At 46.4% G+C, this 13,771-nt stretch overlaps 1 protein-coding gene across 1 annotated transcript; it reads left to right on the plus strand.

Annotated features, from left to right (window-relative positions):
- Positions 1–311: 311 nt before the first annotated feature.
- FAM32A (family with sequence similarity 32 member A) lies at positions 312–11,563 on the plus strand. The gene is made up of 4 exons (XM_073685868.1): positions 312–503; positions 4,286–4,421; positions 8,368–8,421; positions 9,803–11,563. The coding sequence occupies exons 1-4, from the start codon at positions 430–432 to the stop codon at positions 9,869–9,871; spliced, it is 333 nt and encodes a 110-aa protein (XP_073541969.1). The 5' UTR covers positions 312–429; the 3' UTR covers positions 9,872–11,563.
- The last annotated feature ends 2,208 nt before the right edge of the window (positions 11,564–13,771 follow it).

Here is a 13,771-nt window from a genome sequence, read left to right on the forward strand (position 1 = left end):
CGTGCGGAATTCCGCATGCGTTTTTCCGGGAGAGGACTTGCATTTATGCAGCAGAAATTTTCTGCTTCATAAATGCAACGTGGGCACATAGCCTTAATCCCACTAGGCACCCCATAGTGTCTATTCTCATTTCACCAGGGAGTACACCCCTCCCCCTTATACATCCCCCAAATTCCACCTATCCTCATTATAGACCCTCAAATTGCACCAGACACGCACCCCTCATTATACATCCCCTCATCCACCCTCCCCTCCAAGCTGAGGACACTGCGAGACCTGCAGCTTCTCGTGGATCACATGCTTGACATGCGCGACCTCCTGCAAGAAACAAGTACACGCCTACAAACGGCCACCTGACCAAATGACGCTCTACGTGCCAGGAGCCCATACATTCTAGCATCTACCCTACGGTGACCGGGAGGACCCAACATGTCGGAGTACGAGAGCGTCCCGAAAGGGACCCTGAGGCTCAAAGGCATCGGAGATCTTAGCGCGGGGAAGAAGTGAGTGAAGGCGCCGTTTGTCGAGTACTAAGCCCGTGTACACACAGCGCCGACAGCCAGTGTGCGGGCCGCCTACTATATAGCCTTTGTTATAACGACCCCTTGTCCCTCAACTATGTTTATTCTTCGCTGGGTACATCCAATTATTGGGGAACTCAGTCTTGGATATTCCTTCCTCTCCCTCACAACTAATACTCAGGACAGGACTAAGTTATTTTAATTCAATACGTTTTATTAACCCATAGAAATAAAGTTCTATTAGTACGAGCCCCGCGCTCGCGACATAGTGCGCTGTGCGCGCTCGCGCTCTGCCCCGTCTCTGCGCTGTGCGCGCTCGCGCTCTGCCCCGTCTCTGCGCTGTGCACGTAGTACGAGCCCCGCACTCGCGCTCTGCCCCGTCTCTGCGCTGTGCGCGTAGTACGAGCCCCGCGCTCGCGCGCTGCCCCTTCTCTGCGCTGTGCGCGTAGTACGAGCCTCGCGCTCTGCCCCGTCTCTGCGCTGTGCGCGTAGTACGAGCCCCGCGCTCGCGCTCTGCCCCGTCTCTGCGCTGTGCGCGTAGTACGAGCCCCGCGCTCGCGCGCTGCCCCTTCTCTGCGCTGTGCGCGTAGTACGAGCCCCGCGCTCGCGGTATAGTACGAGCCCCGTCTCTGCGCTGTGCGTATAGTACGAGCCCCGCGCTCGCGCTCTGCCCCGTCTCTGCGCTGTGCGCGTAGTACGAGCCTCGCGCTCTGCCCCGTCTCTGCGCTGTGCGCGCTCTGCGCTGTGCGCGCTCGCGCTCTGCCCCGTCTCTGCGCTGTGCGTGTAGTACGAGCCTCGCGCTCTGCCCCGTCTCTGCGCTGTGCGTGTAGTACGAGCCCCGCGCTCGCGCTCTGCCCCGTCTGTGCGCGCTCGCGCTCTGCCCCGTCTCTGCGCTGTGCGCGCTCGCGCTCTGCCCCGTCTCTGCGCTGTGCGCGCTCGCGCTCTGCCCCGTCTCTGCGCTGTGCGTGTAGTACGAGCCCCGCGCTCGCGCTCTGCCCCGTCTCTGCGCTGTGCGTGTAGTACGAGCCCCGCGCTCGCGCTCTGCCCCGTCTCTGCGCTGTGCGTGTAGTACGAGCCCCGCGCTCGCGCGCTGCCCCTTCTCTGCGCTGTGCGTGTAGTACGAGCCCCGTCTCTGCGCTGTGCGTATAGTACGAGCCTCGCGCTCTGCCCCGTCTCTGCGCTGTGCGCACTCGCGCTCTGCCCCTTCTCTGCGCTGTGCGCATAGTACGAGCCCCGCGCTCGCGCTCTGCCCCGTCTCTGCGCTGTGCGCGCTCGCGCTCTGCCCCGTCTCTGCGCTGTGCATGTAGTACGAGCCCCGCGCTCGCGCTCTGCCCCGTCTCTGCGCTGTGCGTGTAGTACGAGCCCCGCGCTCGCGCTCTGCCCCGTCTCTGCGCTGTGCGTGTAGTACGAGCCCCGCGCTCGCGCTCTGCCCCGTCTCTGCGCTGTGCGTGTAGTACGAGCCCCGCGCTCGCGCTCTGCCCCGTCTCTGCGCTGTGCGTGTAGTACGAGCCCCGCGCTCGCGCTCTGCCCCGTCTCTGCGCTGTGCGTGTAGTACGAGCCCCGTCTCTGCGCTGTGCATGTAGTACGAGCCCCGCGCTCGCGCTCTGCCCCGTCTCTGCGCTGTGCGTGTAGTACGAGCCCCGCGCTCGCGCGCTGCCCCTTCTCTGCGCTGTGCGTGTAGTACGAGCCCCGCGCTCGCGGTATAGTACGAGCCCCGTCTCTGCGCTGTGCGTATAGTACGAGCCCCGCGCTCGCGCTCTGCCCCGTCTCTGCGCTGTGCGCGTAGTACGAGCCTCGCGCTCTGCCCCGTCTATGCGCTGTGCGCGCTCGCGCTCTGCCCCGTCTCTGCGCTGTGCGCGCTCGCGCTCTGCCCCTTCTCTGCGCTGTGCGCGTAGTACGAGCCCCGCGCTCGCGCTCTGCCCCGTCTCTGCGCTGTGCGCGCTCGCGCTCTGCCCCGTCTCTGCGCTGTGCGCGCTCGCGCTCTGCCCCGTCTCTGCGCTGTGCGCGCTCGCGCTCTGCCCCGTCTCTGCGCTGTGCGCGCTCGCGCTCTGCCCCGTCTCTGCGCTGTGCGCGCTCGCGCTCTGCCCCGTCTCTGTGCTGTGCGTGTAGTACGAGCCCCGCGCTTGCGCTCTGCCCCGTCTCTGCGCTGTGCGTGTAGTACGAGCCCCGCGCTCGTGCTCTGCCCCGTCTCTGCGCGCTCGCGCTCTGCTCGCGCTGTGCGCGCTCGCGCTCTGCCCCGTCTCTGTGCTGTGCGTGTAGTACGAGCCCCGCGCTTGCGCTCTGCCCCGTCTCTGCGCTGTGCGTATAGTACGAGCCCCGCGCTCGCGCTCTGCCCCGTCTCTGCGCTGTGCGCGCTCGCGCTCTGCCCGCGCTCGCGCTCTGCCCCGTCTCTGCGCTGTGCGTGTAGTACGAGCCCCGCGCTCGCGCTCTGCCCCGTCTCTGCGCTGTGCGTGTAGTACGAGCCCCACGCTCGCGCTCTGCCCCGTCTCTGCGCTGTGCGTGTAGTACAAGCCCCGCGCTCGCGCTCTGCCCCGTCTCTGCGCTGTGCGTGTAGTACGAGCCCCGCGCTCGCGCGCTGCCCCTTCTCTGCGCTGTGCGTATAGTACGAGCCCCGCGCTCGCGCTCTGCCCCGTCTCTGCGCTGTGCGCGCTCGCGCTCTGCCCGCGCTGTGCGCGCTCGCGCTCTGCCCCGTCTCTGCGCTGTGCGCGTAGCACAAGTTCGTCATCTTGAACCACTGCTCCATTCATTCTCTGTGTGAGCTTGGCTTCTTATGGGGGCCCCCTATGTGATGAATGGAGTGGACACTATTGTAGATTTTTAAGATTATATCTTTAAAGGACCATAACATGCATATAACCCTTAAAATCACAATTTTATTAGCAATTTAAAAGAAAAAAAAAATCTAAAACTAAAACCCCTATGTGCAACACACAACAAAGTTACAGAAAAGGCTTGATTCAGACCTAATGAGACAAGTTTAATGATATTATGATTTTCCCAGATTTCTGGTCACTTATTCCCAAAGACCAGCATTTAAACATGCCTTCTCTTTGTTGACATAATCATTGATCATGTGGTCATATATTCATATCTATGTCCGTAGGGTCAAGTGTATCAGCCAAGTCATGAGATACCTGGGATTTTATTATCTGTTATGTATTACCACACAGAAAAATGATCTATATGGCCCTACAGTGTTCACTAACTTTATCCTGCCTTGCAGCGGAGGTTGGCACACTAGATAACAAGGTTTTGGCGCCCCTTCTCCTCGGCGGCTTTTTCTCCTTTTCCCTATATATCCCTAGATAGGAAATAATTAATAGGGAAACCTAATGAATGGAGTGGACTCTCATGGATCAATAAGATGGATACGGTGATAACTATGGCTAGGTGATAAATTGTTTTCTCCGCAGAACTCTTAAAGCAAACCACTGTAATTGTACATCACGGTTATGGTGTGGGCACAGTAGATGTGCATGAGCCATCTGTATTTTACAGTCAGCACTCCGCTATAATGGGAATCACAAGTATTTTTGTATAGCTAGTGTTTGGGCCCCTAGAGTCAATTCTACCTGTGGTCCCTCCCTAGGCATCCCAGCCCGATATTGGACAACCCCTTAGGTAGTATTCAGCCGCTGCAGCCATTATTTAGCCTTCTCTTCTAGTACTATGTATATTTCACTGTCATCCATGCTGATTTATTTTTTTTATTTTCCTCGTTTCATTTTTTTATTTTTTGACAATGGACCATTCTTATTTTCTAGAAAGAAGAAGAAGGATAAGGGTAAGATGATAGAACAGATCATGACCAACAAGAAAAATGAAGAGGAGAAGAAGAAGCCTGCTTTAGATAAAAGAACACCAGCACAGATTGCATTTGAAAAGATGCAAGAGAAAAGAGTAAGTAAAAAAGGATCTGCCGTCAATGATCTGATATTTTGTGCTATATAGCAGCACATAGGGAATGGCCGATGCTTGCCATTGAAGTCTCCTAATGACTTGTTTAGAACAGGCTTTTTTTTCCAATTCAAGATATATTGATTTTTTGTTTACAGAAAATAAGAAAGAACCTAAATGCAACAATCAAAATATGCAATTAGAATACATGGACAAGAAACATCAGTGAATATAACTAGAATAATAAAAGTCATTAAAATAAGAAACCAATAATGATGAGTTTATACTCTGTTGCACACAGTAGGTAGCAAAAGGAAGAAAGAGAAAAAGGGGGGGATTTGTAAAGACCACGAGGACTACCTTAAATGGCAAGCGGTTTATGTAACCAAATGTGAGACAAACCCTTGTCATTAAGGAGACAGATCCGGACATCCTAAAGAATACATAGATAGGCTAATTCAAGTATTGTGAAAGGACCTGTTGAGAGCTATCTCAGCATGTTTTGATACAATGGAGAGGATAAGAGACTCCCAATGAAACCATTTTGTTAATTTCATCTTGCGTTTGTGCTATCAGAGTTTCCATCCAATTGACTCTAGCTATCTCTACAAACCATTCTTCCAGAGATGGGGGGATCCACTGATTTCCAGTGTCATGGAATTACAACCTTACAGCGATTTTTAAAGATCTTTTTAGGCATTGGGAACATGTAGAGTAAAATTGCTTCTGGCCTCTTAGGGATTGACACACCTGTCATCTTCTGAATTGCCTTGAGGATATCCTCCCAAAAGGCTCCAATGGACTGGTATGACCACCAAATGTGCACCATTGAGGCCGCATGAGCTCCACAACGCCAATGTAAATCAGAAACCCTAGGAAACCTTTTGCGTAAAACTACGGGTACATTATACCATCTGGATATTACTTTGTAATTTGTTTCCTGTGCTTTTGTGGCTATAGATGATTTATGAGAACGATGATTAGATTTATCTCATTGTTTCCTGTAGTTTGTTCTCCCAAGCTTTACAGAAGGGAGGTAGTGTATCCAGATCAACATTTAGTAATAGCTTATAAATTACTGATCTAGCATGTGGAAGATACACACATTGCTTCAAAGGCGGACAGAGGGCGAGATGCATCCCAATTGTTAACATATGTAGAAAAGAAATGCACAAGTTGAGTGTATTCAAAATTGTAGCGTGGTTTCAGCGAATGTTCTCCTAAAATAACTGAGAGGGGGGGAGTAAAACACCTCCGGGTGCTACATGACATAGGTGTAACGGATTCCTCTTAGAGCTATTTAAGAAATGGTTTACAGAGGCCCATGAAGGAAATTTCGGGTTATCTGTTATTGCAGTTAATGGGCCCCTCTTATCAAGAGAATTTGTTTTAATCTATATATTAAAATATTATTCCGAACCAGGGAGGGCTATGTCCAAGGCAGTGTTGAAACAGAGACGGGGCAAGAATCTTGGGCTATATGCCCCCAAAGTTTAGAATCCCGACAATGCAGGAGGTCCAGAATCCTTGCATGAGCAGTTGCCTGATAGTATTTGCGACAATCAAGGAGACTCATGCCCTCGGCGCTTTTTGAACGCACCAGGACACTACTAGGAATCCTTGGGCGTCTCGACAGCCAGATAAATTTACAGAATTTACGATGCATATTTGTCCAGAAGGAGGCTGGAATGTATGTTGGGTTAGTTTGTAAAAGATATAACAATCTGGGTAGAACAGTCATTTTAAGGATGTTGACTCGTCCAAACCGGGAGAATTCTCCTCGATTCAAGGAGCCCAAATCCATCTCCAATCTGGACAAAAATCACTGAAAATTCAAAGAGAACAGTTCTGAGAAATTAGATGAAATTTATGCCTAGGTAATTAATTTGATTATTTGAGAGCCATTCAAAAGGGAAATTGGATTTTAGAGTGTTCACCATATGCTGAGGCAGGGAGACATTCAAGGCCTCTGATTTTTCAAAATTAATTTTGAAATTAGACCAGTCACTAAACCATGACTGCTCTGACATCAGCGAAGGGAGGGAAATATGTGGGTTGGTCAAGTAGATTAAAAGATCATCCGCAAATGCTGAGCATTTATATTTGGAACCTGCTATTTAAATTCCTCGTGTATTGGGATTGGCTCTTATAGCCTCCATGAGGTGCTCCATAATCAGTATATACAACATTGGGGAAAGAGGACAACCTTGTCAAGTACCATTGTTTTATATTAAAGTGCTGAGGGAGAACGATAGTGCTAGGATTTTTTAAGTGAATATAGGGCCTAAGCCAACCTTTTGTAGTGTTTGGGAGAGAGATGTCCAGGAGACCCTGTCAAAAGCCTTTTCGGCATCCAGTGAGAGAATCATTAACCCCTTCATGATCTGAGCATTTTGCTTTTTCATTTTTTGCTTCTCTTGTTCCCAGAGCCAGAACTTTTTTTATTTTTCTGTCAATATGGCCGTGTGAGGGCTTATTTTTTGCGGGACAAGTTGTACTTTTGAATGCCATCACTAGTTTTACCATATTGTGTACTGGAAAACAGGAAAAAATTCCAAGTGCGGTGAAATGGCAAAAAAAGTGCAATTCCACAGTTTTTTTTGTTTTTTTTTTACCATGTTCACTGAATGCTAAAACTGACCTGCCATTATTATTCTCCAGGTCATTACGAGTTCGTAGACACCAAAAATGTATAGGTTCTTTTTTTATTTAAGTGGTGAAAAAAAATCCAAAGTTTTTTTTTTTTTTTTTTTTTAAAAATGCCATTTTTCGAGACCCCGTAGCGTCTCCATTTTTCGGGATCTGGGTGAGGGCTTATTTTTTGCGAGCCGAGCTGGCGTTTGTATAGATACAATTTTGGGGTAGATCCGATGTTTTAATTGCCCTTTATTGCATTTTATTGCAATGTTGCGGCGACCAAAAAAACTTAATTCTGTCGTTTTAGAATTTTTTTTTCTCATTACGCCGTTTACCAATCGGATTAATTCTTTTTTTTATATTGATCGGGCGATTCTGAACTTGGCGATACCACAATTTCACCACATTTGGATTTTTTCCCAGTACACTATATGGTAAAATCAATGGCGTAGTTCAAAAGTACAACTCGTCCCACAAAAAAACAAGCCCTCACACGGCCATATTGAAAGAAATATCAAAAAGTTATTGCTCTTGAAAGAAGGGGAGGAAAAAACAGAAAATGGCCATGGCGTGAAGGGGTTAAACATCAGTTTCTCATGAACCAAAGTATGAACAGTCTAAATTTCAGTACAATCGAACGAACGTCTTTTAGAAGTTAGGGCCATTTACGGGTAAAGTAGTGAGTGAATCGCCTTGCATATTATGTTAGAGTATTGATGGTGAATGTCCATTACATGTGCAAAATGAAATTGCTAGAGTTCTTCTTTAAAGCGAACCTGTCACTTGAAAAAAAAAATGCTGTTAATAGTGCTCTGAACCTGCCCGGCGCCAGCACTTAGACCCGCGCTGTAGGGAGGAAATGAACTTTATTCCTCCCGGCAGCATTCCAGTTTCGGTCACGGGGGTGGCACCGGCACAGGTTCAGTCACCACTCTGTGTATAGAGAGCGGCGGCTGTATTCGTGCCCCCAGTGCTGAATGAAAGCTGACTTGCCATTAGAGCCGGCTGTCACTCAGTGCCAAGAGCGCGATTACAACTGCTGCTCTCCATACACAGAGCGGTGACTGAATCTGTGCCGGTGCCGCCTCCAAGACTGAAACTGGAACACTACAGGAAGGAATAAAATTAATTTCCTCCCGGCAGCGGGGGTCTAAGTGCTGGCGCCGGGCGGTTTCAGAACGCTATTAATCTGCACATTATCCCCAAATCTGCAGGTTAATAGCGCTTTTTTTCACGTGACAGGTTCCCTTTAAAGTCAGTTTAGCTTGTGATAAAATAATGACTGATTTTATATATATATATTTTTTTTTAGCAAATGGAAAGAATTTTAAAAAAGGCTTCAAAAACGCACAAACAGAGAGTCGAGGTAGGTAATACGTTAAAGCTACTGAATATATATTTACAATTAGACAGTGCATATGTCTTACCAGGGACTGACCCCTGCATCCTAAATGTCTATGTCTTACTCTGTGGTGACTCAGAGAAAAACTTAGTTGCAGGCTTACTCAACTACACTGACAGGTCCCTACCTATGTGTATTTGTGGGGTAGCAATGCCCTACTGAAAGCCCCCCCGTCACTGCCATCTTTGTAATCCCATGAAGCCCAGCCTGGGCTTTGCTTCATTGATTGTCATATTTACTACATACTTCAGTATTGCAGTATGTCTGTATATAGTACAAGGGATCAAACCAAGAATAAGTGACAGTTAATTAAACAATTTAAAATTAAAAACGATAAAAATTTAAATCGCTAGCCAATTTACAGAATTAAAAAAATGTAACCTTTATTAACCCCTTGTCCATAAATCGGATCTATGAAATTATAAAATACATTTTTTAGTTTTTGCTAATTTTTTTTTTCTTTGACTACATGGATGAAGGCATCAGATTTTTTATTTATTTTCTTGCAGAATTTGGCTTGCTTGCCGTCTGCATAAGTCTCAATGAGTTTCAATCAGGTTTGCACTGAAAATCATATAACCAAATAGAACTCCTAGGTTTCTTCAACTGAGTTAATAGCTCAGTGGTTAGTGCACTGGTTTCTGAACACAGAATTTTGGGTTCAAGTCCCATCAGCGAACAGTGACTTTTTTTTTATTATTATTATTATTATTACAGTTGTCGGGGTCACTTGTCAGACAGGGTATTTAGCCTCAAACTGACATCATTCTGATGTTTTGATTTTGATATCTGATCATGTCCTAAAATGGACACTGTATAGGAGGCAGGTCAGTGAAGGTACAGTGAGCTGCCATAAGAGCATACAGATGAATATGTAAGCAGAGCACCAGATAGAGCGCCCCCCACAGGCTGCCCCGGAGCACGTTCATATCATTATCTCCAAACTGAAAGTAAAGATTATACAATAACCACAGCATGGATTTCATCAACCAAAGTATCATATTAATCATTGTAATGTCACCCACCTGACAGTGTATGTAGTTTACTGAGCACAATCCTGCTGACAGGTGCACTTTAAGGTTTCCTCAGACATTTATTACCTATCCACACTACAGGTGATAATGTCTGATCGCAGAGAGTCCCACTTCTGCGACCCCCTGCTAATTTATAGAACAGGGGTCCAGAAAGCCTGTCCTAAGGCGTTTGTATGGAGCGGTGGTTACCACTCCCCTGCTTGCCTTAATGTCGATGGAAGGTGGACAAGCATTTGGTTTGTAATCTTATATGGCTTAATTTTCACAGCATTTTGCTAATATTTAAAGTTGTTGTTTTTTGTTTTTTTTAGGATTTTAATCGACACTTGGACACCCTTACTGAACATTATGACATTCCTAAAGTCAGCTGGACCAAATAATCCTATTTATATTTTCATTGCTATGTATACATTCTTCTGCATTTAACTACTCATTGTTAGTTTTTAATCTGTTGTGTAAATAAACTCATGTGAACAGTTCTGCTGTTAGGCTGTGTGCCCACGATGCGTTTTTAATGCGTTTCTGCAGCTGCGGAAACGCTGCAGAAACGCATTAAAAACGCATGGTAGAAGGCCTGCCATGTTCCCCAATGATAATCCGCATGTTCTGTGCACATGCTGCGGAAATTTCCGCTGCGGATTATCATTGCAGAAAAAAACGCAGTACTACCAATTATTTTGCAGAAGTGCTGCGTCTTTGCCGCCATTGACTTGCATTAGACCGCATGGATTACTCATCACTGTATATGTAGATGCGTAATCCAAGCGTTCTAATGTGCGGATGGTACTCGGGTGTAGATGAGGAGAGTCTCATCCACACCCAGGTACCGTTAAAAAATCTGTAAAAAAAAGAATAAAATAAAAAATAAATGTATACTTACCTTCTGGCGGCCCGCGCTGCGCTCCTCCTTGCTTCCCGGCACTTTGCAGTGGATTGAAGGACCTGCGCTGACGTCAGAGTCATGTGACGGGTCTCGCGACGCTGACGTCTGCAGGTCTTTCAATCCACTGCTGCCGGGACCGAGCGAAACAAGCCAGCGCGGGTCATTGGAGGGTAAGTATATATTTATTTTTTTATTTTTAACCACTCTCTGGGTCACACTATATAAATCCATGCCGTTTGCATGGATTTATATAATGTGACCTAGTTGTCACAAGCACTTTCCAAGTGATGCTAATCGCCTGGAAAGCGCTTGTCAATCCGCATGCGGAAATGTCAGTGAATAATGCTCCATTTCCGCATGTCCCTGGCAGGATAACTCATGTACAATCCGCATGCGTTTTTTCCTGCCAGGGAGATGCAGAAAAGCTCAGGAAAAAATCCTGAGCATTTCTGCATCGTGGGCACATAGCCTTAGTCTTCCTCACTTTGGCTCCATTCAGTACCTTGCTCTAGCTTCTGGTTACAATGAATTGTACAACACTATGTCAGGCCTGGCATGTGATGGATCCCAATGTGCTCAGTTGACTTATAACATGATCCATGGTAGTTTGTCTTTTTACAAGCAAGAATATTGCTGCATGCTGTGCCATTTTTTAAAAAAATGGGATGGAACTGTCAATGAATGCTTGATCAGAGCCATTGTTATCTGTGTGAGCCTAGCCTTAGTGATATAACTAATTTAAACTATTGTAGTAAATGAAAACCCACTGAAGGTGCAGACAACCCCCTATATAAAGGGCTGCAAACTACTTTGATTATGTATTTAAAAAAAAAAAAGTATATCTCCCTACGGCGCCATTCCAGTGATGCAGATGCCTGCGTGATATTATGTCACCTGAGTGCTGCGGCTAATAGCACCTGCAATGCCCACCGTTCCCTTGGGCATCTGAGTTTTATGCAAAGGAAAGGAGTGCAGCAGCTGCTAATGGCAGTAGTCACATGGCATAATGTTACACGCCCGCCGGGAGTCCTGGTACCAGTGTCTTAGGTGAGTATAAACTATTGTGTGGGTTTTTTGTTTTGTTTTTTTTAAGAATTTTCTCAGTAATAATTTTGACAGAAAACTTGATGCGCCAAATTCAATAAGAGGTGTGTGTCTCTTAATTAAAAGAAACCTGTCAAAAACCTCAGTTCCGGCAGTGTGTCATCTTTTTGGGCATCTTTTGTGGACGACCACAGTTATGTGCACACCTAAAATGACAAATATCACCAGAACAGACACGAAACAAAGTCCAAAGTGTCTCCATCTTCTAGATTGAGCCCTCGTGGGCAGGGTCTTCTCTCCTCCTGTACCAGTGGGTGACTTGTTTTTGTTCAAACTATTGTACTTGTTGTTTTTGCTATGTATACCCCTTTTTCACATGTATAAAGTGCCATGGAATTAATGGCGCTATAATAATAATAATCTGGCTCATTATAGTTAGTAGTTAAATCTGGGGTTTCGTCAGAATCACATTTTTGGGGGGATTGATTTAGACCAAAACCATGACATATGTGCTCAGCATAAGGCACATGATAAATGTGATCCCAGCCTTATAATCAAAGCGATTAAAAAAAATGGTATGTACCGCAAATGTTACCAATAAAAACTTGAACGTTTCTCGCAGAAAACTAGTCCTCCACTCAGATCTGTCATCTGGTAGAACAAGGACTCTGGAAAAACCACTCTGTTTCCAAATGCCCCCTCCCTTCTGAGCTTCACTGTGCCTAAAGTGCAGTAAGCATCCACATGTTTGTCAGTACTGTAGTGAGGAGATCCCACTTAGCAATTTAATGGGAGTGTCTCTCCAGAAAGAGAAGATGGGCACAATGTATGGGCCCTAAGTTAGCATATTTGCAATTTTCCAGAAAAAAAAAACATGCTGCAGAGTAAAACATCTGTGGGACAAAATAGTCATTGCAGCCATAGATTCATTTATAGAGGCACAATAGGGGCTGTGCTTGGGCGCAAGGCATGCTGGAATTGGGCATGCCCGAATGACGTCAGAAGGGGTGTACCGGGAAAGATGACTGCGCCCTACGCTGGAATCGCTGACTGGGGAAAACGGCGAGCCCTGGTAGGCTCACACAGGGGAAAGCTGACTATGGAGAATCCAGAGGAGGCAGATCAGGAAGGAGGCGCGGTGGGTCCCATATACATTGGGAACAGTCCACAGGCAGAGCGCTCACACTCTAGCTCTCATTCTTGGAGTATCATTGAGAATCGCCAGCAGCAGGGGGGGGGGGGCAGCAAAGGGGGTAGCCGTTCAAGTGGCAGGAGCGGCAGCTGTCCCAGTCGGAAGAGCAGTGTCTCTGGACTCCTCAATGTCCAAAAAGGATACGTCAGGATACGAACAGCCTCTGCATCCAGTACCCTTAAAGGGAGAGCGGGTGGTGAGTGATCTACATGAATTTCACCATTGTAATAAGCTACCTTGTTTTTTGTTTCAATCACTAGGGAACGCCAAAAAAGGCTAGTGCCAAGAGGAACAACAGAGAATGTGCACTATGTAAAAATCCGCTTGCAGGGGACTGGCAGAAATGTCTCTGTGCTGCTGTGCTGCCTGTATTCAGAAGACAATTAGTGAGGAGACCCCTGCTTTCGCTTCAAACCTTAGGTCTAGCATCAGGGCAGCGGTGGAAGGCTCCCTGAAATCCCTATTGGGAAAAGAAAATCTAGGGTGGTCTCTTAATTCTGGACTCTATTTTTAGCACTGCATGCATTGACATGGGACTGTACATAGGATGATGGTAATATTTTGGTTCATGCTTCTGCTATTTTTTTCTGTGGCAGTACGTTATTTCACATGTGCAGCAAGGTATAGTATACTGTACTATTATGTGCACTCTGACTATTTGGAGTGTTGGCTTTAGGGTTCAATATTTGCTATATTTATGTGAAAATGATTAAGTAAAGTTATTAAAAAAAACTTGTACTGTACATGTTTAATAGGTTTTTTATACTGTACATTACTGTATTTGTTTAAGTTAGATGTTTTTAAATAAGAAAAATTAACAAAAAATAGTTTTTTTGGGAGCTGGAACGGATTAATAGCAATTCAATTCATTTTAATGGGGAAATTTGATTTGATATACAAGCAAATTGAGTTAAGAGCTCGGTCACAGAATGAATTAAACTCGCAAGTCAAGATATTACTGTAGCACTCTTTATATTCCAAGCTCTGCCAAGTGTCCACACATGAGTTTTTGACCACATATGGGGTATCTCTGCATTTAGGAGAAATTGCATAAGAAATTATGGGATCCATTTTCTCCTATTACTTCTATTAACAATTACAAAATTGGTGCTCGAACATTTTACTGGAAATAATAATTTTTTATATTCACATCTAAATGTT

This window comes from Phyllobates terribilis, unplaced genomic scaffold (genome assembly GCF_046119375.1).
Source record: "Phyllobates terribilis strain yellow unplaced genomic scaffold, ASM4611937v1 Scaffold_1__5_contigs__length_1240528914, whole genome shotgun sequence".
Taxonomy (NCBI): Eukaryota; Metazoa; Chordata; class Amphibia; order Anura; family Dendrobatidae; genus Phyllobates; species Phyllobates terribilis.

What these genes read in the sequence shown, in the direction of transcription:
- FAM32A (XM_073685868.1), top strand. Translation starts at nt 430, where the DNA reads ATGTCGGAGTACGAGAGCGTCCCGAAAGGGACCCTGAGGCTCAAAGGC. An exon ending in GATCTTAGCGCGGGGAAGAA is followed by an intron (nt 504 to 4,285) that starts GTGAGTGAAGGC and finishes CTTATTTTCTAG; the next exon opens with AAAGAAGAAGAAGGATAAGG. An exon ending in AAAAGATGCAAGAGAAAAGA is followed by an intron (nt 4,422 to 8,367) that starts GTAAGTAAAAAA and finishes ATTTTTTTTTAG; the next exon opens with CAAATGGAAAGAATTTTAAA.